Below are 27,974 nucleotides of genomic sequence, written 5' to 3'. Positions count from 1 at the left end.
CGTTGGAATGAAGGGGCGGGGCTCGGGGCCCTGCAGAGACTCTCGCGAGGAGACGGCGGCCATCACCGCTCCCGTTCCGCCGCGAGACTTGAGGTGACCCCTCCCGCCAAAAGCCGCCTTCAGTCGCCTCACTCACGACTACACCCTCATTCTCAACTCATTACCTCTCATTCACTCTCATTCTCAACTCATTCTTAACTCATTCTCTCGCATTCTTAACTCATTCTCTCATTCTCAACGCATTCTCTCATTTTCAACGCATTCTCTCGCATACTCAACTCATTCTCTCGCATTCACAACTCATTCTCTAATTCTCAATTCATTCTCTCTCATTTCTCAACTCATTCTCTCTCATTCTCAATTAATTCTCAAATAATTTTCTCATTCTCAACTCATTTTCTCATTCTCAACTCATTCTCTCATTCTCAACTCATTCCCTCATTCTCTCATTCTCAACTCATTCTCTCGCCTCGCTCTTCTCAATCTCTCGTCTCCCCACCATCTCCCCCTCTCCCCACCATCTCCCCATCATCCCCACCATCTCCCCACCATCTCCCCCTCTCCCCACCATCTCCACATCTCCCCACCATCCCCACCATCTCCCCCTCTCCCCACCATCTCCCCCTCTCCCCACCATCTCCCCACCATCTCCCCCTCTCCCCACCATCTCCCCATCATCCCCACCATCTCCCCACCATCTCCCCCTCTCCCCACCATCTCCACATCTCCCCACCATCCCCACCATCTCCTCCTCTCCCCACCATCTCCCCCTCTCCCCACCATCTCCCCACCATCTCCCCCTCTCCCCACCATCTCCCCATCATCTCCCCTCCATCTCTCCTCCATCTCCCCCTCTCCCCACCATCTCCCCCTCTCCCCACCATCTCCCCCTCTCCCCACCATCTCCCCACCATCTCCCCCTCTCCCCACCATCTCCCCACCATCCCCACCATCTCCCCCTCTCCCCTCCATCTCCCCTCCATCTCTCCCCACCATCTCCATTCCATCTCCCCTCCATCTCCCCCTCTCCCCTCCATCTCCCCACCATCTCCCCCTCTCCCCACCGTCTCCCCCTCTCCCCTCCATCTCGCCCTCTCCCCTCCATCTCCCCACCATCTTCCCTCCATCTCCCCTACATCTCCCCACCATCTCCCCTCCATCTCCCCATCATCTCCATTCCATCTCCCCTCCATCTCCCCCTCTCCCCTCCATCTCCCCCCACCATCTCCCCTCCATCTCCCCCTCTCCCCTCCATCTCCCCACCGTCTCCCCACCGTCTCCCGACCATCTCCCCACTATCTCCCCCTCTCCCCACCATCTCCCCTCCATCTCCCCATAATCTCCCCTCCATCTCCCCCTCTCCCCTCCATCTCCCCTCCATCTCCCCACCATCTCCCCACCATCTCCCCTCCATCTCCCCCTCTCCCCTCCATCTCCCCACCATCTCCCCACCATCTCCCCTCCATCTCCCCTCCATCTCCCCACCATCTCCCCACCATCTCCCCACCATCTCCCCACCATCTCCCCACCGTCTCCCCACCATCTCCCCCTCTCCCCATCATCTCCCCTCCATCTCCCCCCACCATCTCCCCTCCATCTCCCCCTCTCCCCTCCATCTCCCCACCGTCTCCCCACCGTCTCCCGACCATCTCCCCACTATCTCCCCCTCTCCCCACCATCTCCCCTCCATCTCCCCATAATCTCCCCTCCATCTCCCCCTCTCCCCTCCATCTCCCCTCCATCTCTCCCCACCATCTCCCCACCATCTCCCCACCGTCTCCCCACCATCCCCACCATCTCCCCCTCTCCCCATCATCTCCCCCTCTCCCCTCCATCTCCCCCTCTCCCCTCCATCTCCCCTCCATCTCCCCACCATCTCCCCTCCATCTCCCCCTCTCCCCTCCATCTCCCCACCATCTCCCCACCATCTCCCCTCCATCTCCCCCTCTCCCCTCCATCTCTCCCCACCATCTCCCCACCATCTCCATTCCATCTCCCCTCCATCTCCCCCCACCATCTCCCCATCTCCCCTCCATCTCTCCCCACCATCTCCCCACCATCTCCATTCCATCTCCCCTCCATCTCCCCCTCTCCCCTCCATCTCCCCTCCATCTCTCCCCACCATCTCCCCTCCATCTCCCCCTCTCCCCTCCATCTCCCCTCCATCTCACCCCACCATCTCCCCTCCATCTCCCCCTCTCCCCACCATCTCTCCCCACCATCTCCCCTCCATCTCCCCACCATCTCCCCTCCATCTCCCCCTCTCCCCACCATCTCCCCACCATCTCCATGCCATCTCCCCTCCATCTCTCCCCACCATCTCCCCCTCTCCCCAACATCTCCATTCCATCTCCCCTCCATCTCCCCCTCTCCACTCCATCTCCCCCTCCATCTCTCCCCACCATCTCCCCTCCATCTCCCCATCTCCCCACCATCTCCCCTCCATCTCCCCCTCTCCCCACCATCTCCATTCCATCTCCCCTCCATCTCCCCCTCTCCCCTCCATCTCTCCCCACCATCTCCCCTCCATCTCCCCACCATCTCCCCCTCTCCACTCCATCTCCCCACCATCTCCATTCCATCTCCCCTCCATCTCCCCCTCTCCACTCCATCTCCCCACCATCTCCATTCCATCTCCCCTCCATCTCCCCCTCTCCACTCCATCTCCCCGTGGCCTCTCCCCTCAACATGAGTTGTATCTGGTGCGGTGGTTTGTGTTGTCAACATCGCCACTGGAGGTGTGGGGGGAGAGACAAAGACGGCCGGGCGTGGTGGTGCTGGTCACCCCCCCCCCCCGTGTGTGGGAGGGATGGAGGGGGGGGGATCGGAGTTGAGGTGCACGTGGCCTGGCACACACAGACACAGAGACACAGAGACACACACAGACACAGAGACACACACAGACACAGAGACACACAGACACACACACAGACACACACAGAGACACACAGACACACACAGACACACAGAGACACACACAGACACACAGACACACACACAGAGACACACAGAGATACAGACACACACAGACACACACAGACAGACACACACAGACACACAGACAGACACACACAGAGACACACAGACAGAGACACACAGACACACACAGAGACCCCCACAGACCCACAGACACACACAGACACACAGACACACAGAGACCCCCACAGACACACACAGACACACACAGACACACAGAGACACACAGACACACACAGAGACACAGAGACACACACAGACACACACAGAGACACACAGACACACAGAGATACACAGACCCACAGAGACACACAGAGGCCCCCACAGAGACACAGAGACACACAGAGACCCCCACAGACCCACAGACACACACAGACACACACAGACACACACACAGACACACAGAGACCCCCACAGACCCACAGACACACAGAGATACACAGACGCACAGAGACACACACAGACACACAGAGACACATAGAGACACACACAGACACACACAGACATACACAGACACACACAGACACAGAGACACATAGAGACACACACAGACACACAGAGACACACAGAGACACACAGAGACACAGAGACACACACAGGCACACAGAGACACAGAGACACACAGACCCACAGAGACACACACAGAGACACACAAACACGCAGAGACACACAGACACACAGAGACACACAGACCCACAGAGACACACAGAGACACAGACCCACAGAGACACACACAGACACACAGACACACACAGACCCACAGAGACACACACAGACACACAGACCCACAGAGACACACACAGACACACACAGAGACACACAGACACACACAGACCCACAGAGACACACAGACCCACAGAGACACACACAGATACAAACACGCAGTGACACAGACACACACACAGAGACCCACAGAGACACACAGAAACACATAGACCCACAGAGACCCACACAGAGGCCCACAGAGACACACACACAGATACGCAGAGACAGACACACGCAGAGATACGCAGAGACAGACACACACAGAGACACAGACACACAGAGACACACACATACCCACAGACACAGAGAGACACATAGACCCATAGAGATACATAGAGACCCATAGATATCCACAGAGACACACAGACCCAAGGACTAAACTAAACACTAATCAATGTTCATGTTACCTGTTGTAAGTCACTACTGAGCTGCTGTGTAGCGCTTTGTTCAAAAGCGATCTGGCCAGGACAAATGGATATCAGCTCAACCAACTGGCTGATATCATCATCATCGTGGATATTTATGGCAGCAGCCATTAACATCTCCTAGCCACCGTGATGATGAGAGAGAGACACAGACTCCACATAGACCTGTAGACCAGGCGAGGTAGTCAACATCTCATAGCCACCGTGATGATGATGAGAGAGACGCAGACTCCACATAGACCTGTAGACCAGGCGAGGTAGTCAACATCTCATAGCCACCGTGATGATGAGAGAGAGACGCAGACTCCACATAGACCTCCTGTAGACCACGCGAGGTAGTTAACATCTCATAGCCACCGTGATGATGAGAGAGAGACGCAGACTCCAAATACACAGCAACCTGGCATCGTCAGGGTCGGGATCGAACCCACGACCTCCTGGAGACCAGGCGAGGTAGTCAACATCTCCCAGCCACCGTGATGATGATGATAGAGACGCAAACTCCACATAGACAGCAGCAGGTGTCAGGGGTCGGAATGGAACCCACGACCTCCTGCCTACCAGGCGACGTAGTCTACATCTCCCAGCCACCGTGATGATGATGATGAGAGACGCAGACTCCACATAGACCTCCTGTACACCAGGCGAGGTAGTCAACATCTCATAGCCACCGTGATGATGACGATGAGAGAGAGAGACGCAGACTCCACATAGACCTGTATACCAAGCGGGGTAGTCAACATCTAGCCACTGTGATGATGAGAGAGAGACGCAGACTCCACATAGACCTTTAAACCAGGCGAGGTAGTCAACATCTCATAGCCACCGTGATGATGAGAGACGCAGACTCCACATAGACCTGTAGACCAGGCGAGGTAGTCAACATCTCATAGCCACCGTGATGATGATGATGAGAGAGACACAGACTCCACATAGACCTCCTGTAGACCAGGCGAGGTAGTCAACATCTCATAGCCACCGTGATGATGATGATGAGAGAGACACAGACTCCACATAGACCTCCTGTGTACCAGGCGAGGTAGTCAACATCTCAGCCACCGTGATGATGATGAGAGACGCAGACTCCACATAGACCTCCTGCCTACCAGGCGAGGTAGTCAACATCTCCCAGCCACCGTGGCCACACAGGAGTAGTAGGCTATCTCTGTATCCGCTGTCTGCGTGCGAATCGCAGCCGTTGAGGGCGGCGGGTGCTGGCGGAGGAGAAGATGATGGAGGACGTGATCAACATGGCCGTGTCCGGCATCAACACGGGACACAGCGGTGTGTGACTGTGTGTGTGTGTGACTGTGTGTGTGACTGTGTGTGTGTGACTGTGTGTGTGTGTGACTGTGTGCGTGTGTGTGACTGTGTGTGTGTGTGACTGCGTGTGTGTGTGACTGTGTGTGTGTGACTGTGTGTGTGTGACTGTGTGTGTGTGACTGTGTGTGTGACTGTGTGTGTGTGACTGTGTGTGTGTGACTGTGTGTCTGTGTGTGACTGTGTGTGTGTGTGACTGTGTGTGTGTGGGGAGCGATAGTGTAGCGGTTAGCGCGCTGCGCTATGAACCTGGCGACCCGGGTTCGATTCCCGCTCACGGCCAACACCAGTGACGATTATCTGAACCGGTCCCGGGCCTCCCCTAGGTCGACTCAGCCTCAAATGAGTACCTGGTGCGGTGTGTAAACATTGCCACTAGGGAGACAAAGGCGGTCGGGCGTGGTGCTGGCCACCCACCCCCTCGTGTACCGTTCCGGCCTTCATAGGTGCTCGCTAACAGCACTTGCCCCTACAGTCTGTTAAGGCTATATGGGGGATCTTTCTCTTTGTTTTTTGTGTGTGACTGTGTGTGTGTGTGACTGACTGTGTGTGTGTGTCTGTGTGTGTGTGACTGTGTGTGTGTGTGACTGTGTGTGTGACTGTGTGTGTGACTGTGTGTGTGACTGTGTGTCTGTATGTGTCTGTCTGTGTGTGACTGTGTGTGTGTGACTGTGTGTGTGTGACTGTGTGTGACTGTGTGTGACTGTGTGTGACTGTGTGTGTGTGACTATTGCTCAACCACGTTATGTATGCCGATGATTTGGTAATAGCTGCTCATTCAGAGGGGTTGGAGACACTGCTGCTGAGACTGGAGCGTGCCACTAAGAGATGGGGCCTTACCATCAGCCCCACCAAAACTAAGCACCTGCCTGGGTATTTTGAACCATCGGACACTCCACCCCCACAACTCCCAATCGGTGATGGGGCAGTTGTGGAGAGAGTGGAGAGTTTCCCATACCTGGGCAGTGTGCTTATGACCGGCTCCAGTTTAACAGCAGAGGTCTCACTCCGAATCAGTCGAGCGGCAATATCTTTTCATCGGTTGCGTAACGCTGTGTGGAAGCTACCTGGTCTGTCGCTCCGCACTAAGCTTCAGGTCTTCTCGGCCACGGTCATTCCCTCCCTTCTCTACGCTTGCGAAACGTGGACCCCCTTAATGGAGCATCTTCGCCGGTTGGAAACATTTAGGCTGGCCTGCCTACGATCCATCCTGGGTTTAACCAGGCTGGATTGTGTGAGGAGCTCACAAATCCTTGAAAGATCTGGGCAAGGTCCCATCGGTGAGCTCCGGCAGACAAGGCTGCGTTGGCTGGGTCCTGTAGCCCGCATGCCCAGCCACCGCATGCCGAAACAGCTTCTGTTCGGCTGGATCGAGGGAGCTAAACGGGCGCGGCACGGGCTAGCGAAGAGATGGAGTGATGTGGTACAGGAGGACGTGGAGCTGAGTGGACTTGCCGATGACTGGTACCAGCGGTTTCAAGATCGGCCTCTGTGGAGGAGGCTCGTGAAGGATGCTGCTATTGGGCAGTTGGAGCCAGTCGCCCTCCAACAACAACGGAGGGCGGAGGAGCGACGCTCACAACAACGAGCGGAGCACCGGGTGGTTAAAGCACAGCAGGTTGGCACAGTAGGGGGCACAGGTGGTGCATCAGCCAGTCATCTTAGTCAGTCGACCCGTGGCACCTGGGTCTGCCCCGTGACCTCCTGCCCGCGGGCGTTCGACACTTCACGTGGCCTCGAGGTGCACATGGCCTGGCACAAGCGTCGTGGTGACGTCACCGCCACTTAGTGGCGAATGGCGGTTGTTGTGTTGTTGTTGTGTGTGTGTGAGGTTGTGTGTGACTGTGTGTGTGACTGTGTGTGTGTGTGACTGTGTGTGTGACTGTGACTGGAGCGATAGTGTAGCGGTTAGCGCGCTGCGCTATGAACCTGGCGACCCGGGTTCGATTCCCGCTCACGGCCAACACCAGCGATGATTATCTGAACCGGTCCCGGGCCTCTCCTAGGTCGACTCAGCCTCAAATGAGTACCTGGTGCGGTGTGTAAACATTGCCACTAGGGAGACAAAGGCGGTCGGGCGTGGTGCTGGCCACCCACCCCCTCGTGTACCGTTCCGGCCTTCATAGGTGCTCGCTAACAGCACTTGCCCCTACAGTCTGTTACGGCTATATGGGGGATCATTGTCTTTGTGTGACTGTGTATGTGTGTGACTGTGTGTGTGTGTGTGACTGTGTATATGTGTGACTGTGTGTGTGTGACTTTGTGTGTGTGACTGTGTGTGTGTGTGACTGTGTGTGACTGTGTGTGACTGTGTGACTGTGTGTGTGACTATGTGCGTGTGACTGTCCAGCATAAAAACAACCCCCTACCTAATTCTAGATTTGAAGCTTTTTTGACTGCAAGGATTCATACTCTTCGTTTTGTTTTTTTCGGCAAAGTCACGTAGGGTAAAAACAATAAAATTAAAATAAATGAAAACAACTCAATTAAATCACGACGTTTCGGAGGCAACACAAGCTTCCTTCATCAGGTTGTGAAAAGGGCACAACAAAATAACTGTGGAGAGAGCTGTTTGTGGTGATAGACTGTTATATAGGGTAAGAGGAGGGGGAGGAGGCAGGGTGGGAATGAAAATGAAGAACATCGGAGCCACGGATGGGGGGGGGAGACGCGGGGCGGGGGAGAGTAGCGGATGAGGTTTAATATGGTCAAGCACATCTTTCCAATGATTGCTCAATTTGAATCCATCTTCTCGGTTGAAGTTATGTCTACGTTTGTAAATTCACCATGGGTGTTGTTGTGTGTGACTGTGTGTGTGTGACTGTGTGTGACTGTGTGTGACTGTGTGTGACTGTGTGACTGTATGTGTGTGTGACTGGGTGTGTGTGTCTCTCCGTGTGTGTGATTGTGTGTGTGACTGTGCGCGTGTGTCTCTCTCCGTGTGTGTGACTGTGTGTGTGTGACTGTGTGTGACTGTGTGTGACTGTGTGTGACTGTGTGACTGTATGTGTGTGTGACTGGGTGTGTGTGTCTCTCCGTGTGTGTGATTGTGTGTGTGACTGTGCGCGTGTGTCTCTCTCCGTGTGTGTGACTGTGTGTGTGACTGTGTTTGTGTGTGACTGTGTGTGACTGTGTGTGTGTGACTGTGTGTGTGTGTGTGACTGTGTGCGTGTGTGACTGTGTGCGTGTGTGACTGTGTGTGTGTGACTGTGTGTGGGTGTGACTGTGTGCGGGTGTGACTGTGTGTGTGTGACTGTGTGCGTGTGTGACTGTGTGAGTGTGTGACTGTGTGTGTGTGTGACTGTGTGCGTGTGTGACTGTGTGTGTGTGTGACTGTGTGTGTGTGACTGTGTGCGTGTGTGACTGTGTGAGTGTGTGACTGTGTGTGTGTGTGTGACTGTGTGTGCGTGTGTGTCTCTCTCCGTGTGTGTCGCGACCAGCGGAGGAGCTGGTAGCGCCCCACAGCGACGGTAACGCCGTCACAGCGATGGCGGCACCGGCGGAGCCGCCGCCCAAGCGCCCGCGCCTCCAAATCTTCGCCGGCCCCGGCGGAGAGGTCACGGACGACGCCAGCCTCAGGGTCAGAACCATCACACAGCAGAGACCCATAGACTCATCATAGAGACCCATAGACTCATCATAGAGACCCATAGACTCATCATAGAGACCCATAGACTCATCATAGAGACCCATAGACTTCTCATACAGCAGAGAGCCGTAGACTCATCACACAGCAGAGACCCATAGACTCATCATAGAGACCCATAGACTCATCATAGAGACCCATAGACTCATCACACAGCAGAGAGCCATAGACTCATCATAGAGACCCATAGACTCATCATAGAGACCCATAGACTCATCATAGAGACCCATAGACTCATCACACAGCAGAGACCTATAGACTCATCATAGAGACCCATAGACTCATCATAGAGACCCATAGACTCATCATAGAGACCCATAGACTCATCACACAGCAGAGACCCATAGACTCATCATAGAGACCCATAGACTCATCACTCAGCAGAGAGCCATAGACTCATCATAGAGACCCATAGACTCATCACACAGCAGAGACCCATAGACTCATCATAGAGACCCATAGACTCATCATAGAGACCCATAGACTCATCACACAGAGAGACCCATAGACTCATCACTCAGCAGAGAGCCATAGACTCATCACACAGCAGAGAGCCATAGACTCATCATACAGCAGAGACCCATAGACTCATCACACAGCAGAGACCTATAGACTCATCATAGAGACCCATAGACTCATCATAGAGACCCATAGACTCATCATAGAGACCCATAGACTCATCACACAGCAGAGACCCATAGACTCATCATAGAGACCCATAGACTCATCATAGAGACCCATAGACTCATCACTCAGCAGAGAGCCATAGACTCATCATAGAGACCCATAGACTCATCACACAGCAGAGACCCATAGACTCATCATAGAGACCCATAGACTCATCATAGAGACCCATAGACTCATCACACAGAGAGACCCATAGACTCATCACTCAGCAGAGAGCCATAGACTCATCACACAGCAGAGAGCCATAGACTCATCATACAGCAGAGACCCATAGACTCATCACACAGCAGAGACCAATAGACTCATCACACAGCAGAGAGCCATAGACTCATCACACAGCAGAGACCCATAGACTCATCACACAGCAGAGAGCCATAGACTCATCATAGAGACCCATAGACTCATCATAGAGACCCATAAACTCATCACACAGCAGAGACCCATAGACTCATCACACAGCAGAGAGCCACAGACTCATCACACAGCAGAGACCCATAGACTCATCACACAGCAGAGAGCCATAGACTCATCACACAGCAGAGACCCATAGTCTCACCACACAGCAGAGACCCACAGACTCATCACACAGCAGAGACCCATAGACTCATCACACAGCAGAGACCCATAGACTCATCACACAGCAGAGACCCATAGACTCATCACACAGCAGAGACCCATAGACTCATCACACAGCAGAGACCCATAGACTCATCACACAGCAGAGACCCATAGACTCATCACACAGCAGAGACCCACAGACTCATCACACAGCAGAGACCCACAGACTCATCACACAGCAGAGACCCATAGACTCATCACACAGCAGAGCCCCATAGACTCATCACACAGCAGAGCCCCATAGACTCATCACACAGCAGAGAGCCATAGACTCATCACACAGCAGAGAGCCATAGACTCATCACACAGCAGAGAGCCGTAGACTCATCACACAGCAGAGACCCATAGACTCATAACACAGCAGAGACCCATAGACTCATCGCACAGCAGAGACCCAAAGACTCATCGCACAGCAGAGACCCATAGACTCATCACACAGCAGAGAGCCATAGACTCATCATAGAGACCCATAGACTCATCATAGAGACCCATAAACTCATCACACAGCAGAGACCCATAGACTCATCACACAGCAGAGACCCATAGACTCATCACACAGCAGAGACCCATAGACTCATCACACAGCAGAGACCCATAGACTCATCACACAGCAGAGACCCATAGACTCATCACACAGCAGAGACCCATAGACTCATCACACAGCAGAGACCCATCGACTCATCACACAGCAGAGACCCATAGACTCATCACACAGCAGAGACCCATAGACTCATCACACAGCAGAGACCCATAGACTCATCACACAGCAGAGACCCATAGACTCATCACACAGCAGAGACCCATAGAATCATCACACAGCAGAGACCCATAGACTCATCACACAGCAGAGACCCATAGACTCATCACACAGCAGAGACCCATAGACTCATCACACAGCAGAGACCCATAGACTCATCACACAGCAGAGACCCATAGACTCATCACACAGCAGAGACCCATAGACTCATCACACAGCAGAGACCCATAGACTCATCACACAGCAGAGACCCATAGACTCAGCCTGCTGTCTGTCTGCCCCCCTCCGTCGTCTCGTGCAGGCCCTGCTGGTGGGTCTCCACGAGGCGGTGTGTGTCCGGCTGGAGGCCGTGGAGACGCGCCTCCTGGCCCTGGAGTCTCGCTGCGGCCACGTGGAGGAGAAGCTGAGCCTCGTGCTGCTGGGCAGGGCCACCACCGGCAGTGTGGTCGGGGCACCCACCGTGTCGATGCAGGCCGGCTCGCCCTGGGGCGTCACGCACTCGTCCATGAAAGTTCGCAGGTCGGCGTTGGGCGCGGGTGGGGGAGAGGGGGAGAGAGACGTAGACTCATCATAGAGACCCATAGACTCATCATAGAGACCCATAGACTCATCATAGAGACCCATAGACTCATCACACAGCAGAGACGCACAGACTCATCACACACAGAGACCCATAGACTCATCACACACAGAGACCCATAGACTCATCATAGAGACCCACAGACTCATCACACAGCAGAGACGCACAGACTCATCATAGAAACCCATAGACTCATCATAGAGACCCATAGACTCATCACACACAGAGACCCATAGACTCATCATAGAGACCCACAGACTCATCACACAGCAGAGACGCACAGACTCATCATAGAGACCCATAGACTCATCATAGAGACCCATAGACTCATCACACAGCAGAGACGCACAGACTCATCACACACAGAGACCCATAGACTCATCACACACAGAGACCCATAGACTCATCATAGAGATCCACAGACTCATCACACAGCAGAGACGCACAGACTCATCATAGAAACCCATAGACTCATCATAGAGACCCATAGACTCATCACACACAGAGACCCATAGACTCATCATAGAAACCCATAGACTCATCATAGAGACCCATAGACTGATCACACAGCAGAGACCCATAGACTGATCACACAGCAGAGACCCATAGACTCATCACATAGCAGAGACCCACAGACCCATCATAGAGACCCATAGACTCATCACACAGCAGAGAGCCATAGACTCATCACACAGCAGAGAGCCATAGACTCATCACACAGCAGAGACCCATAGACTCATCACACAACAGAGACCCATAGACTCATCACACAACAGAGACCCATAGACTCATCACACAGCAAAGACCCATAGACTCATCACACAGCAGAGACCCATAGACTCATCACACAGCAGAGACCCATAGACTCATCACACAGCAGAGACCCATAGACTCATCACACAGAGACCCATAGACTCATCACACAACAGAGACCCATAGACTCATCATAGAGACCCACAGACTCGGTCTGATTTCTGCATCCCCCCCCCCGCCCGCTCCCCCCTCCTCCCCACCGCCAGCGCTGTGCCAGGCCGGCGCCACGCCCCGGTCTTGGTGAAGGTGCCGGAGCCGTCGGCGGCGGCGGTGACGGCGGCGGCCGTGGCCACGATGGCGGAGGCAGTGGTGGCGTCGGTGGAGGTGGAGGAGGCGGAGGGGGTGGGCCGCCTTCAGGTACATTTGCCGGTTCTTTGCCAGGTGCATTTGCCGGTTCTTTGCCAGGTACATTTGCTGGTTCTTAGCCAGGTGCATCTGCTGGTTCTTTGCCAGGTACATTTGCTGGTTCTTTGCCAGGTACATTTGCTGGTTCTTTGCCAGGTACATTTGCTGGTTCTTTGCCAGGTACATTTGCTGGTTCTTTGCCAGGTACATTTGCTGGTTCTTTGCCAGGTACATTTGCTGGTTCTTTGCCAGGTACATTTGCTGGTTCTTTGCCAGGTTACATTTGCTGGTTCTTTGCCAGGTGCATTTGCTGGTTCTTTGCCAAGTACATTTGCTGGTTCTTCGCCAGGTGCATTTGCTGGTTCTTTGCCAGGTACATTTGCTGGTTCTTCGCCAGGTACATTTTCTGGTTCTTTGCCAGGTACATTTGCTGGTTCTTCGCCAGGTACATTTGCTGGTTCTTCGCCAGGTGCATTTGCTGGTTCTTTGCCAGGTACATTTGCTGGTTCTTCGCCAGGTACATTTTCTGGTTCTTTGCCAGGTACATTTGCTGGTTCTTTGCCAGGTACATTTGCTGGTTCTTTGCCAGGTGGATTTGCTGGTTCTTCGCCAGGTACATTTGCTGGTTCTTTGCCAGGTACATTTGCTGGTTCTTTGCCAGGTACATTTGCTGGTTCTTTGCTAGGTACATTTGCTGGTTCTTTGCCGGGTACATTTGCTGGTTCTTTGGCACTTACATTTGCTGGTTCTTTGCCAGGTACATTTGCTGGTTCTTTGCCAGGTACATTTGCTGGTTCTTTGCCAGGTGCATTTGCTGGTTCTTTGCCAGGTACATTTGCTGGTTCTTTGCCAGGTACATTTGCTGGTTCTTCGCCAGGTGCATTTGCTGGTTCTTTGCCAGGTGCATTTGCTGCTTCTTTGCCAGGTACATTTGCCGGTTCTTTGCCAGGTACATTTGCTGGTTCTTTGCCAGGTACATTTGCTGGTTCTTTGCCAGGTGCATTTGCTGGTTCTTTGCCAGGTGCATTTGCTGGTTCTTCACCAGGTACATTTGCTGGTTCTTTGCCAGGTGCATCTGCTGGTTCTTTGCCAGGTGCATTTGCTGGTTCTTTGCCAGGTGGATTTGCTGGTTCTTTGCCAGGTACATTTGCTGGTTCTTTGCCAGGTACATTTGCTGGTTCTTTGCCAGGTACATTTGCTGGCTCTTTGCCAGGTACATTTGCTGGTTCTTTGGCACTTACATTTGCTGGTTCTTTGCCAGGTGCATTTGCTGGTTCTTTGCCAGGTGCATTTGCTGGTTCTTTGCCAGGTGCATTTGCTGATTCTTTGCCAGGTACATTTGCTGGTTCTTTGCCAGGTTACATTTGCTGGTTCTTTGCCAGGTGCATTTGCTGGTTCTTTGGCCAGGTACATTTGCCGGTTCTTTGCCAGGTACATTTGCTGGTTCTTAGCCAGGTGCATTTGCTGATTCTTTGCCAGGTGCATTTGCTGGTTCTTTGCCAAGTACATTTGCTGGTTCTTCGCCAGGTGCATTTGCTGGTTCTTTGCCAGGTGCATTTGCTGGTGTTTTGCCAGGTACATTTGCTGGTTCTTTGCCAGGTACATTTGATGGTTCTTTGCCAAGTGCATTTGCTGATTCTTTGCCAGGTACATTTGCTGGTGCTTTGCCATGTACATTTGCTGGTTCTTTGCCAGGTACATTTGCTGGTTCTTTGCCAGGTACATTTGCTGGTTCTTTGCCAGGTACATTTGCTGGTTCTTTGCCAGGTGCATTTGCTGGTTCTTTGCCAGGTACATTTGCTGGTTCTTTGCCAGGTACATTTGCTGGTTCTTTGCCAGGTACATTTGCTGGTTCTTTGCCAGGTACATTTGCCGGTTCTTTGCCAGGTGCATTTGCTGGTTCTTTGCCAGGTACATTTGCTGGTTCTTTGCCAGGTACATTTGCTGGTTCTTTGCCAGGTACATTTGCCGGTTCTTTGCCAGGTACATTTGCTGGTTCTTTGCCAGGTACATTTGCTGGCTCTTTGCCAGGTACATTTGCTGGTTCTTTGCCAGGTACATTTGCCAGGTACATTTGCTGGTTCTTTGCCAGGTACATTTGCTGGTTCTTTGCCAGGTACATTTGCCAGGTACATTTGCCAGGTACCTTTGCTGACACGTGCGTGTGTGTGTACGTGTGTGTGTGTAATGTGTGTGTGTGTACGTGTGTGTGTGCGTGTGTGTGTACATGTGTGTGAATGCGTGGGGAGTGGTAGTATAGCGGTTAGCGCATTGCACTACAAGCCCGGCGACCCGGGTTCGATTCCCGCTCACGGCCAACACTACCGGTGACGATTATCTGAACCGGTCCCGGGCCTCCCCTAGGTCGACACAGCCTCAAATGAGTACCTGGTGCGGTGTGTAGTAAACATCGCCACTGGGGAGACAAAGGCGGCCGGGCGTGGTGCTGGCCACCCACCCCCTCGTGTGCCGTGCCGGCCTTCATAGGTGCTCGCTAACAGCACTTGCCCCTACAGCCCTGCTAGAGGCTACACGGGGGACCTTTGTCTGTGTGTCTATAGGGCACTGCTGCTGCTACTAACAGCACTTGCCCCTACAGCCCTGCTAGAGGCTACACGGGGCACCTTTGCCTTCGTGTGACCGCGTGTGTTTACATTTGCGCACAGGAAGAGGTGGAGGATGAGGAGGAGCAGGAGGAGGATGAGGAGGAGCAGGAGGAGGATGAGGAGGAGGAGGTGGAGGGGAGGGGGGGCGGTGGCGGCCCCGACGCGCTGCGCTCGCCCTCCGGCAGCCAATCAGGAGACGCCGCCACGGGGGGGGGCGGCCGGGGAGTTGTGGGGGGCGGCGGTGGCAGCGGTGGGAACTTCCACCCCAGCGTGACGCTCATCACGCTCAACAGCGAGGGTGAGGCACTCGGAACGCCCGCGCAGCTGATCGACACACTCACCCAGTCACTCACCCAGTCACTCACTCACTCACCCAGTCACTCACCCAGTCACTCACTCACTCACCCAGTCACTCACCCAGTCACTCACTCACTCACCCAGTCACTCACCCAGTCACACGCTCACCCAGTCACACACTCACCCAGTCACTCACTCACCCAGTCACTCACCCAGTCACTCACCCAGTCACTCACTCACCCAGTCACTCAGTCACTCACCCAGTCACTCACTCACTCACCCAGTCACTCACCCAGTCACACACTCACCCAGTCACTCACTCACCCAGTCACTCACTCACTCACCCACTCACCCAGTCACTCACTCACCCAGTCACTCTCCCAGTCACTCACCCAGTCACTCAGTCACTCACCCACTCACCCACTCACCCACCACTCACCCACTCACTCACCCACTCACTCACTCACTCACCCACTCACCCACCCACTCACTCACTCACCCACTCACTCACTCACCCACCCACTGACTCACCCACCTACTCACTCACCCACTCACCCACTCACTCACCCACCCACTCACTCACCCACTCACCCACCCACCCACTCACTCACTCACTCACCAACCCACTGACTCACCCATCCACTCACTCACTCACCCACTCACCCACCCACTCACTCACCCATCCACTCACTCACTCACCCACTCACCCACCCACTCACCCACCCACTCACCCACTCACTCACTCACCCACTCACTCACCCACTCACTCACTCACCCACTCACTCACCCACCCACTCACTCACCCACTCACTCACCCACTCACTCACCCACCCACTCACCCACCCACTCACCCCACCCCACCCCACCACCCACCCCACCTCACCCCACCCCACCCCACCACCCCACCCCTCCCCTCAGAGGATTTCCCAGACGGCACGTGGCTGGGCGACGAGTCGAACGCCGAGCTGCGCGTGCGCTGCCCCATGACCCCGGGCGACCTGCTGCACGTGACCGCCGCGTGTCCCACGCCCGAGAAGATGGCGCTCACCCTGCTGGACCACCTCTTCCATCGCGAGGTGCAGGCCAACAGCAACCTGTCTGGCCTCGGGCGTCACGGCAAGAAGCAGCTCGACCCGCTCATGGTCTACGGCATCCGCTGTGAGTTGGTGTGGTGGTGTGGTGTGGTGGTGGTGGTGGTGTGGTGGTGTGGTGTGGTGGTGGTGGTGTGGTGTGGTGGTGGTGGGTGCGGGGGGAGGGTGTGAGTTGGTGTGGTGGTGGTGGTGTGGTGGTGTGGTGGTGTGGTGGTGGTGGTGTGGTGGTGGTGGTGTGGTGTGGTGGTGGTGGGTGCGGGGGGAGGGTGTGAGGTGGTGGTGGTGGTGGTGGTGTGGTGGTGGTGTGGTGGTGGTGTGATGTGGTGGTGTGGTGGTGGTGGTGGTGTGGTGGTGGTGTGGTGGTGGTGTGGTGGTGGGTGCGGGGGGAGGGTGTGAGGTGGTGGTGGTGGTGGGTGAGTAGGGAGTGAGTATCGTGGGTAGGGGGTGAGTAGGGTGGGTGGAGTGGGTTGGTGGTGGGGTAGGTGGTGGTGGTGGTGTGGTGGTGGTGGTGGTGTGGTGGTGGTGTGGGTGCGGGGGGAGGGTGTGGGGTGGTGGTGGTGGTGGGTGGGTGGGTAGGGGGTGAGTGGGGTGGGTGGGTTGGGGGTGAGTGGGGTGGGTGGGTAGGGGGTGAGTGGGGTGGGTAGGGAGTGAGTGGGGTGGGTGGGTTGGGGGTGAGTGGGGTGGGTGGGTAGGGAGTGAGTATCGTGGGTAGGGAGTGAGTGGGGTGGGTGGAGTTGGTTTGAGGGGATGGTGGTGGTGGTGGTGGGTGGGTGGGTAGGGGGTGAGTGGGGTGGGTGGGTAGGGAGTGAGTGGGGTGGGTGGAGTGGGTTTGATGGGATGGTGGTGGTGGGTGGGTGGGTAGGGAGTGAGTGGGGTGGGTGGAGTGGGTTGGGGGTGGGTTAGGTGGTGGTGGGTGGGGTGGGTGCAGAGTGGGTGGGTGGGGAGGGACAGGTGGGTGGTGGGGGGGGGGTGATGGTGGGGGGGGGTAGTTAGTGGGGGTGTCCCATTCCATGCTGACAAATGGTAACCTCCCTCTCTCCTCCACCACCACCACCACCTGCACCACCACCACCTGCACCACCACCACCACCTGCACCACCACCACCTGCACCACCACCACCACGATAACCACAACAACCACCACCACCACCTGCACCACCACCACCTGCACCACCACCACCTGCACCACCACGATAACCACAACAACCACCACCACCACCTGCACCACCACCACCACCTGCACCACCACCACCTGCACCACCACGATAACCACAACAACCACCACCTGCACCACCACCACCTGCACCACCACCACCACCACCTGCACCACCACCTGCACCACCACGATAACCACAATAACCACCACCACCACGACCACCACGACCACCACGCCGACCGTGACACAGGCCACCTCTTCCACAAGTTCGGCATTGCCGAGTGCGACTGGTACCGCATCAAGCAGAGCATCGACTCCAAGTGCCGCACCGCATGGCGGCGAAAGCAGCGTGGTCAGAGCCTCGCCGTTAAGGGATTCTCACGACGCAGCACAGCCGCCGCTGACGCAGCAGCAGCAGCAGGCGGCGGCGGAGGTGGCGGAGGTGGCGGTGATGGTGGAGGTGAGGGTGGTGGTGGTGTTGGTGGTGGTGGTGGTGAGGGTGGTGGTGGTGTTGGTGGTGAGGGTGGTGGTGGTAGTGGCGGTGGTGGTGGTAGTGGCGGTGATGGTGGTGGTGGTGGCGGTGATGGTGGTGGTGGTGAGGGTGGTGGTGGTGGTGGTGGTAGTGGCGGTGATGGTGGTGGTGGTGGTGGTGGCGGTGTTGGTGGTGAGAGTGGTGGTGGTGGAGGTGAGGGTGGTGGTGGTGATGGTGAGGGTGGTGTTGGTGGTGAGGGTGGTGGTGGTGGTGGTGGTGGCGGTGATGGTGGAGGTGAGGGTGGTGGCGATGGTGGTGGTGATGGTGGAGGTGGTTGTGGTGGTGGTGGTGGTGGTGGTGGCGGTGATGGTGGAGGTGAGGGTGGTGGTGGAGGTGGTGGTGGTGGCGGCGGTGATGGTGGAGGTGATGGTGGTGGTGGTGGTGGTGATGGTGGTGGTGGAGGCGGTGATGGTGGTGAGGGTGGTGGTGGTGGTGGTGGTGAGGGTGGTGGTGGTGGTGGAGGTGAGGTTGGTGGTGGTGATGGTGGAGGTGAGGGTGGTTGTGGCGGTGGTGGTGGTGGTGATGGTAGAGGTAAGGGTGGAGGTGAGGGTGGTGGTGGTGCGGTAGTGGTGGTGGCGGAGGTGGTGGTGGCAGTATTGGTGCGGTGGTGGTGGTGGTGGGTGGGTAGGGAGTGAGTGGGGTGGGTGGAGCGGGTTGGTGGTGGGGTAGGTGGTGGTGGGTGGGGTGTGGGGTGGGTGCAGAGTGGGAGGGTGGGTGGGTGGGTGGGGAGGGACAGTTGGGTGGGGGGGGTGATGGTGGTGGTAGTGGTGGTGGTGGGGGTGGCGGTAGTGGTGGTGGTGGCGGAGGAGGTGAGGGTGGTGGTGGTGGTGGGTGTGGCAGTAGTGGTGGTGGTGGGTGTGACAGTAGTGGTGGTGGTAGTGGTGTTGGTGCTGGTGGTGGTGGTGAGGGTGGTGGTGGGGGTGGTGGCGGAGGTGGTGGTGGTGGTGGGGGTGGCGGCGGCGGAGGAGGTGTGTGTGGATGTGGTGGTGGTAGTGATGGTGATTATGTCGGTGATGGTGGTGATGTCGGTAATGGTGATGATGATGGTGCTGCTGATGATGCGGCTGGCAGTGATGATGTGGGTGGTGATGGTGATAATGATGTGGGTGATGCTGATGCTGATGCTGCCGATGATGTGTGGTGACGGCGGTGATGGCGATGATGTGTGGTGATGACAATGATGGCGGTGATGGCGATGATGGCGGTGATGTGTGGTGATGGCGGTGATGACGGTGATGGCGATGATGGCGATGATGTGTGATGATGGCGGTGATGGCGGTGATGTGTGGTGATGGCGGTGATGTGTGGTGATGGCGGTGATGTGTGGTGATGGTGGTGATGTGTGGTGATGGTGGTGATGTGTGGTGATGGCGGTGATGGTGGTGATGGCGATGATGGCGGTGATGGCGGTGATGGCGGTGATGTGTGGTGATGGCGGTGATGGCAGTGATGGCGGTGATGTGTGGTGATGGCGGTGATGGCGATGATGGCGGTGATGGCGGTGATGGCGGTGATGTGTGGTGATGGCGGTGATGGCAGTGATGGCGGTGATGGCCTTCGGAAGAGACCCATACCGCCCTCGACCTGACTGTGACCCCCTTCCATCCGCGCTTTGTCAGGCGTCTGCAGGGAGGGGACGCAGCTGCATAGCTACACGCTGGCCAGCGGGCAGCAGGTCCACATCCAGCACGTCGGGGAGGATGGGCAGATCATACCCACGGTGGGTGGGTGGATGGGTGGGTGGGTGAGTGGGTGGGTGGGTGAGTGGGTGGGTGAGTGGGTGGGTGGGTGAGTGGGTTGGTCGGTCGGTGGGTGGGTCGGTGGGTGGATGGGTGGGTGGGTGAATGGGTGGGTGGGTGAGTGGGTGGGTGGGTGAGTGGGTGGGTGGGTGAGTGGGTTGGTCGGTGGGTGGGTCGGTGGGTGGGTGAGTGAGTGAGTGGGTGGGTGAGTGGGTGGGTGGGTGAGTGGGTGGGTGAGTGGGTGCGTGGGTGAGTGAGTCGGTGGGTGAGTGAGTCGGTGGGTGAGTGGGTGGGTGGGTGAGTGGGTGGGTGGGTGAGTGGGCGGGTGGGCGGGCGGGTGGGCGGGCGGGTGGATGAGCGGGCGGATGAGTGGGTGGGTGGGTGGGCGGGTGAGTGGGCGGGTGAGCGGGTGAGTGGGTGGGTGAGTGAGTGAGTGGGTGGGTGTGTGGGCGAGTGGGTGGGTGAGTGGGCGAGTGGGTGAGTGGGCGGGTGAGTGAGTGAGTGGGTGGGTGAGTGGGCTGGTGGGTGGGTGAGTGGGTGAGTGAGTGGATGGGTGGGTGAGTGAGTGGGTGGGTGAGTGAGTGAGTGGGTGAGTGAGTGGGTGAGTGGGTGAGTGAGTGGGTGGGTGAGTGAGTGAGTGGGTGGGTGGGTGAGTGGGTGGGTGGGTGGGTGAGTTGGCGAGTGCCCTCTGTGACCCCTCACTGCGTCTCTCCCCAGGGCAATCTCCAGATCCATCAGGTGCATGTCAGCCAGGACGGGGAGGTGAGTCGCTCACCTCACGTACTGTACCGTCTGTACCATACCATCTATACCTTACCATCTATACCTTACCATCTATACCTTGCCATTTATACCATACCATATATACCTTACCATCTATACCTTACCATCTATACCTTACAATCTATACCTTACCATCTATACCTTGCCATTTATACCTTACCATCTATACCTTACCATCTATACCTTACCATCTATACCATACCATATATACCTTACCATCTATACCTTACCATCTATACCTTACCATCTATACCTTACCATCTATACCTTACCATCTATACCTTACCATCTATACCTTACCATCTATACCTTACCATCTATACCTTACCATCTATACCTTACCATCTATATCATACCATCTATACCTTACCATCTATACCTTACCATCTATACCTTACCATCTACACCTTACCATCTATACCATACCATCTACACCTTACCATCTATACCTTACCATCTATACCTTACCATCTATACCATACCATCTATACCTTACCATCTACACCTTACCATCTATACCTTACAATCTATACATTACCATCTATGCCTTACCATCTGTACCTTACCATCTATACCTTAACATCTATACCATACCATCTATACCTTACCATCTACACCTTACCATCTATACCTTACCATCTATACCATACCATCTACACCTTACCATCTACACCTTACCATCTACACCTTACCATCTACACCTTACCATCTACACCTTACCATCTACACCTTACCATCTACACCTTACCATCTACACCATACCATCTATACCTTACCATCTACACCATACCATCTATACCTTACCATCTACACCATACCATCTATACCTTACCATCTATACCTTACCATCTATACCGTACCATCTCTACCCTACCGTACCGTCTGTACCGTACCGTCTATACCAGGGGTGGGCAATTTTTTTGACTCGGGGGGCCACAATGGGTTCTAAAATTTGACAGAGGGGCCTGGCCAGGAACAGATGGATGGAGTGTTTGTATGAACTGATTGTAAATGACGTGAAAAAATCGTTACATGAAAGGATTTGGCCTTTAACAGGTAGCAAAGCATTTATTTGCAAGGCAAAATAACAAAATTGCACGAACATGAACAGTACAAAAGCATTTGATTTAAAGCTTTCGTGATTGCAGTAATTCATATTCTTAGTTCTTTCGGTAAAGTCACGTTGAAGGGAAACAACAAAATCATAAAATATATATAAAACAATAAAAAAATTCTCACGACGTTTCGACCATAACACAAACGGTCGTCTTCAGGTGTGTCGGCCTGCATTAATTAATTTATTTGTAAACGGTGTATGTACCCAATTTATTTATTTATAACTTAAATAAATACACCGTTTACAAATAAATACATTTATGCAAACCAACACACCTGAAGACGACCGTTTGTGTTATGGTCGAAACGTCGTGAGAATTGTTATTATATATATTTTATTATTTTGTTGTTTCCCTTCAACGTGACTTTACCGAAAGAACTAAGAATAAGTACAAAAGCATGTCGTAACTACCGGTCAAAGTGCGCCATCTAATGGGGAAATGGGGGCATTACAGGAGAAAGGTAAAATTTAATTTAATAATAATATTACCTGGACAAGTTCGGCGGGCCGGATTATAAAGCCCAACGGGCTGTGCTTTGCCCGTGTCTGGTCTATACCGTACCGTCTGTACCGTACCGTACCGTCTGTACCGTACCATCTATACCGTACCGTCTATACCTTACCGTACCGTCTGTACCGTACCGTACCGTCTGTACCGTACTGTTTGTACAGTACCATCTGTACCTTACCGTACCGTCTGTACCGTACCGTCTGTACCGTACTGTTTGTACTGTACCATCTATACCGTACCGTCTGTACCGTACCGTACCGTCTGTACCGTACTGTTTGTACAGTACCATCTATACCTTACCGTACCGTCTGTACTGTACCGTACCGTCTGTACCGTACTGTTTGTACTGTACCATCTATACCTTACCGTACCATCTGTACCGTACCGTACTGTCTGTACCGTATTATTTGTACCGTACCATCTATACCTTACCGTACCGTCTGTACTGTACTGTCTGTTCCGTACCGTACCGTCTGTACCGTACCGTCTGTACCGTACTGTTTGTACTGTACCATTTATACCTTACCATACCGTCTGTACCGTACTGTACTGTCTGTACCGTACCGTACCTTCTGTACTGTACCGTTTGTACCGTACCGTCTGTACCGTACCATCTATACCGTACCGTCTGTACCGTACCGTACCGTCTGTACCGTACCATCTATACCGTACTGTCTATACCTTTCCGTACCGTCTGTACCGTACCGTACCGTCTGTACCGTACTGTTTGTACAGTACCATCTGTACCTTACCGTACCGTCTGTACCGTACCGTCTGTACCGTACTGTTTGTACTGTACCATCTATACCGTACCGTCTGTACCGTACCGTACCGTCTGTACCGTACTGTTTGTACAGTACCATCTATATCTTACCGTACCGTCTGTACTGTACCGTACCGTCTGTACCGTACTGTTTGTACTGTACCATCTATACCTTACCGTACCATCTGTACCGTACCGTACTGTCTGTACCGTATTATTTGTACCGTACCATCTATACCTTACCGTACCGTCTGTACCGTACTGTACTGTCTGTTCCGTACCGTACCGTCTGTACCGTACCGTCTGTACCGTACTGTTTGTACTGTACCATCTATACCTTACCATACCGTCTGTACCGTACTGTACTGTCTGTACCGTACCGTACCTTCTGTACTGTACCGTTTGTACCGTACCGTCTGTACCGTACCATCTATACCGTACCGTCTGTACCGTACTGTACCGTCTGTACCGTACCGTCTATACCGTATCATCTATACCTTACCGCACTGTCTGTACCGTACCGTCTATACCGTACCATCTTTACCTAACTGTACCGTCTGTACCGTACCGTCTATACCGTACCATCTTTACCTTACTGTACCGTCTGTACCGTACTGTACTGTCTGTACCGTACCGTACCTTCTGTACCGTACCGTTTGTACCATACCGTCTGTACCGTACCGTCTGTACCGTACCGTCTATACCGTACCATACCGTCTGTACCGTACCGTACCGTCTGTACCGTACTGTTTGTACAGTACCGTCTGTACCGTACCGTACCGTCTGTACCGTACCGTCTGTACCGTACCGTCTGTATCGTACTGTTTGTACTGTACCATCTATACCTTACCGCACTGTCTCTACCGTACCGTCTATACCGTACCATCTTTACCTTACTGTACCGTCTGTACCGTACCGTCTATACCATGCCGTCTATACCTTACCATACCCTCTGTACTGTACCGTTTGTACCGTACCGTCTGTACCGTACCGTCTGTACCGTACCGTCTATACCGTACCATCTATACCTTACCGCACTGTTTGTACCGTACCGTTTGTACCGTACCGTCTATACCATGCCGTCTATACCTTACCATACCCTCTGTACTGTACCGTTTGTACCGTACCGTCTGTACCGTACCGTCTGTACCGTACCTTCTGTACCGTACCTCTCCCCCCCCCCCCTCCCGGCAGCTGATCGCGGTGACGGCTGGCGATGCCAGCAGCTCTGCCGGTGACGTCAGCACCACGACGCTGCCGGCCGGCTCCATCCAGGTGCAGTACGTGCAGCTGGCGCCTGCCGGCGGCGGCGGCGGCGGTAGCGGCGGCGGCGGCGGCGATGACGTCCGAGACGGAGGCCACGACGGAGGAGCGGTGACCACGGTGAGTGACCGGGGAGGAGATGGCAACCACAACCCCCCCCCCCCCGCTCCTTCTTATACACTCACTCAGTCACACAGTCACTCAGTCAGTCACTCACTCAGTCACACAGTCACTCACTCAGTCACTCACTCAGTCACACACTCAGTCACACAGTCACTCACTCAGTCACACAGTCACACACTCACTCACTCAGCCACTCACTCACTCAGCCACTCACTCACTCAGCCACTCACTCAGTCACTCACTCACTCAGCCACTCACTCAGTCACACAGTCACTCACTCAGTCACTCACTCAGTCACACAGTCACTCACTCACACACACAGTCACTCAGTCACACAGCCACTAACTCACACAGACAGTCACTCACTCACACAGCCACTCACTCACTCAGCCACTCACTCAGTCACTCACTCACTCAGCCACTCACTCAGTCACACAGTCACTCACTCAGTCACTCAGTCACTCACTCAGTCACTCACTCAGTCACTCACTCACTCACTCACACAGTCACTCACTCAGTCACTCACTCACTCAGTCACACAGTCACTCACTCAGCCACTCACTCACTCAGTCACTCACTCACTCAGTCACACAGTCACTCAGTCACTCAGCCACTCACTCACTCAGCCACTCACTCACTCAGCCACTCACTCAGTCACTCACTCACTCACACAGCCACTCACTCACTCAGTCACTCACTCACACAGCCACTCACTCAGTCACTCACTCAGTCACACAGTCACTCAGTCACTCACTCACTCAGCCACTCACTCACTCAGCCACTCACTCAGTCACTCACTCACTCACTCACACAGCTACTCACTCACTCAGTCACTCACTCACTCAGTCACACAGTCACTCACTCAACCACTCACTCACTCAGTCACTCACTCACTCAGCCACTCAGTCACTCACTCAGCCACTCACTCACTCAGTCACTCACTCACTCAGCCACTCACTCAGTCACTCACTCACTCAGTCACTCACTCACACAGCCACTCACTCAGTCAAACAGTCACTCACTCACTCAGCCACACAGCCACTCACACAGCCACTCACTCACACAGCCACTCACTCACTCAGTCACTCACTCACTCAGCCACACAGTCACTCACTCACTCACACAGCCACTCACTCACTCACACAGCCACTCACTCACTCAGTCACTCACTGACTCACACAGCCACTCACTCACTCAGCCACTCACTCACTCACACAGCCACTCACTCACTCAACCACTCACTCACTCACACAGCCATTCACTCACTCAGCCTCTCACTTAGCCACTCAGTCACACAGCCACTCACACACACAGCCACTCACTCAGTCACTCACTCACACAGCCACTCACACAGCCACTCACTCAGTCACTCACTCAGTCACACAGTCACTCACTCAGTCACTCAGTCACTCACTCAGTCACTCACTCACTCAGTCACTCACTCACTCACTCAGTCACACAGTCACTCACTCAGTCACTCACTCACTCAGTCACACAGTCACTCACTCAGCCACTCACTCACTCAGTCACTCAGTCACACAGTCACTCAGTCACTCACTCACTCAGCCACTCACTCACTCAGCCACTCACTCACACAGCCACTCACTCACTCAGTCACTCACTCACACAGCCACTCACTCACTCAGTCACTCACTCAGTCACACAGTCACTCACTCACTCACACAGCCACTCACTCACTTAGTCACTCACTCACTCAGTCACACAGTCACTCAGTCACTCACTCACCCAGCCGCTCACCCACTCACACAGGGCTCATAGCCCAGTGCCCCGCTAACCGCTGCTACACCCACCGCTCCCCACAACAACAACAAACAACAACAAATAACCGCCTTTCTCCGCAAAGTGGCGGTGACGTCACCGCAGCGCTTGTGCCAGGCTAGGTGCACGTTATAAGGTCACGTGAAGTGTCAAGAACACGCACGCTCACTCTCTAACCCACTGACTTCACCCCCCCACCACCACCCCCCCACCACCACCACCCCCACCACCACCACCCCCACCACCACCACCACCACCCCCACCACCACCCCCACCACCACCACCACCCCCACCACCACCATCACCCCCCCCACCATCACCACCCCCACCACCACCTTCATCACCACCACCACCACCATCACCCCCCCCACCATCACCACCCCCACCACCACCTTCATCACCACCATCACCACCACCACTACCACCACTACCATCACCACCCCCACCACCACCACCCCCACCACCATCACCACCATCACCATCACCACCTCCACCCGCACCACCACCACCACCACCACCCCCACCACCATCACCAACATCACCACCACCCCCACCATCACCACCCCCACCACCATCACCACCACCACTATCACCATCACCACCCCCACTACCATCACCACCCCCACCACCATCACCACCCCCCCCACCATCCCCCCCCACCATCCCCCCCCCCCCCCAGGCTGTGATGGAAGTGGCTGCGAGAGACTTCCAGGCGGTGCTGTCCCCCCACCTGGGGGTGGTGCAGGGCGGGCAGATTCACATCCACCAGGAGGCCACCGGCACCACCACCACCACCACCGCCGCCACCACCTTGACCAACGTCGTTCATATTCAGGTCCCCGCCTCCTCCTCCTCCTCCTCGTCAACATCGTCATCATCGTCATCCTAGCAGCGGCAGCAGCGCGGTCGTGATGTCATCACAAGTCGTGATGTCATCCTAGCAGCGGCAGCAGCAGCGCGGTCGTGATGTCATCACAAGTCGTGATGTCAGTACAAGTGATGTCATCACAAGTCGTGATGTCAACGCAAGTCGCGATGTCATCCTAGCAGCGGCAGCAGCGCGGTCGTGATGTCATCACAGGTCGCGATGTCATCACAAGTCGTGATGTCATCACAAGTCGTGATGTCATCACAAGTCGTGATGTCATCACAAGTCGTGATGTCATCACAGGTCACGATGTCATCACAGGTTGCAATGACATCACAAGTTGTGATGTCCTCACAAGTCGTGATGACATCACAAGTCGTGCTGGTAGCGGCCACAGCCGTGGCACCACAGCGA

The 27,974-nt window shown here is 54.8% G+C and overlaps 1 protein-coding gene across 2 annotated transcripts; it reads left to right on the top strand.

Moving 5' to 3' along the window:
• Positions 1 to 27,968, top strand: BANP (BTG3 associated nuclear protein). 2 transcript variants are annotated; one of them, XM_076055141.1, is made up of 12 exons: positions 1 to 93; positions 5,362 to 5,450; positions 8,927 to 9,066; positions 11,496 to 11,713; positions 12,794 to 12,944; positions 15,599 to 15,836; positions 16,754 to 16,993; positions 18,333 to 18,542; positions 20,234 to 20,334; positions 21,071 to 21,115; positions 24,722 to 24,910; positions 27,372 to 27,968. In XM_076055141.1, the coding sequence occupies exons 2-12, from the start codon at positions 5,396 to 5,398 to the stop codon at positions 27,579 to 27,581; spliced, it is 1,797 nt and encodes a 598-aa protein (XP_075911256.1). In that variant the 5' UTR covers positions 1 to 93; positions 5,362 to 5,395; the 3' UTR covers positions 27,582 to 27,968. The 2 variants fall into 2 exon arrangements, with proteins under 2 accessions (XP_075911256.1, XP_075911257.1); XM_076055142.1 differs by lacking the exon at positions 1 to 93 and adding an exon at positions 2,741 to 2,835.
• Positions 27,969 to 27,974: the final 6 nt, after the last annotated feature.

The sequence above is a fragment of the Petromyzon marinus genome, chromosome 69, assembly GCF_048934315.1.
Source record: "Petromyzon marinus isolate PM22_M1 ecotype Great Lakes invasive population chromosome 69, UKy_Petmar_22M1.pri1.0, whole genome shotgun sequence".
Lineage (NCBI taxonomy): Eukaryota > Metazoa > Chordata > Hyperoartia > Petromyzontiformes > Petromyzontidae > Petromyzon > Petromyzon marinus.
The sequence above is the reverse complement of the archived record's forward strand: the minus strand, read 5'-3'. Positions and strand labels throughout refer to the sequence as shown.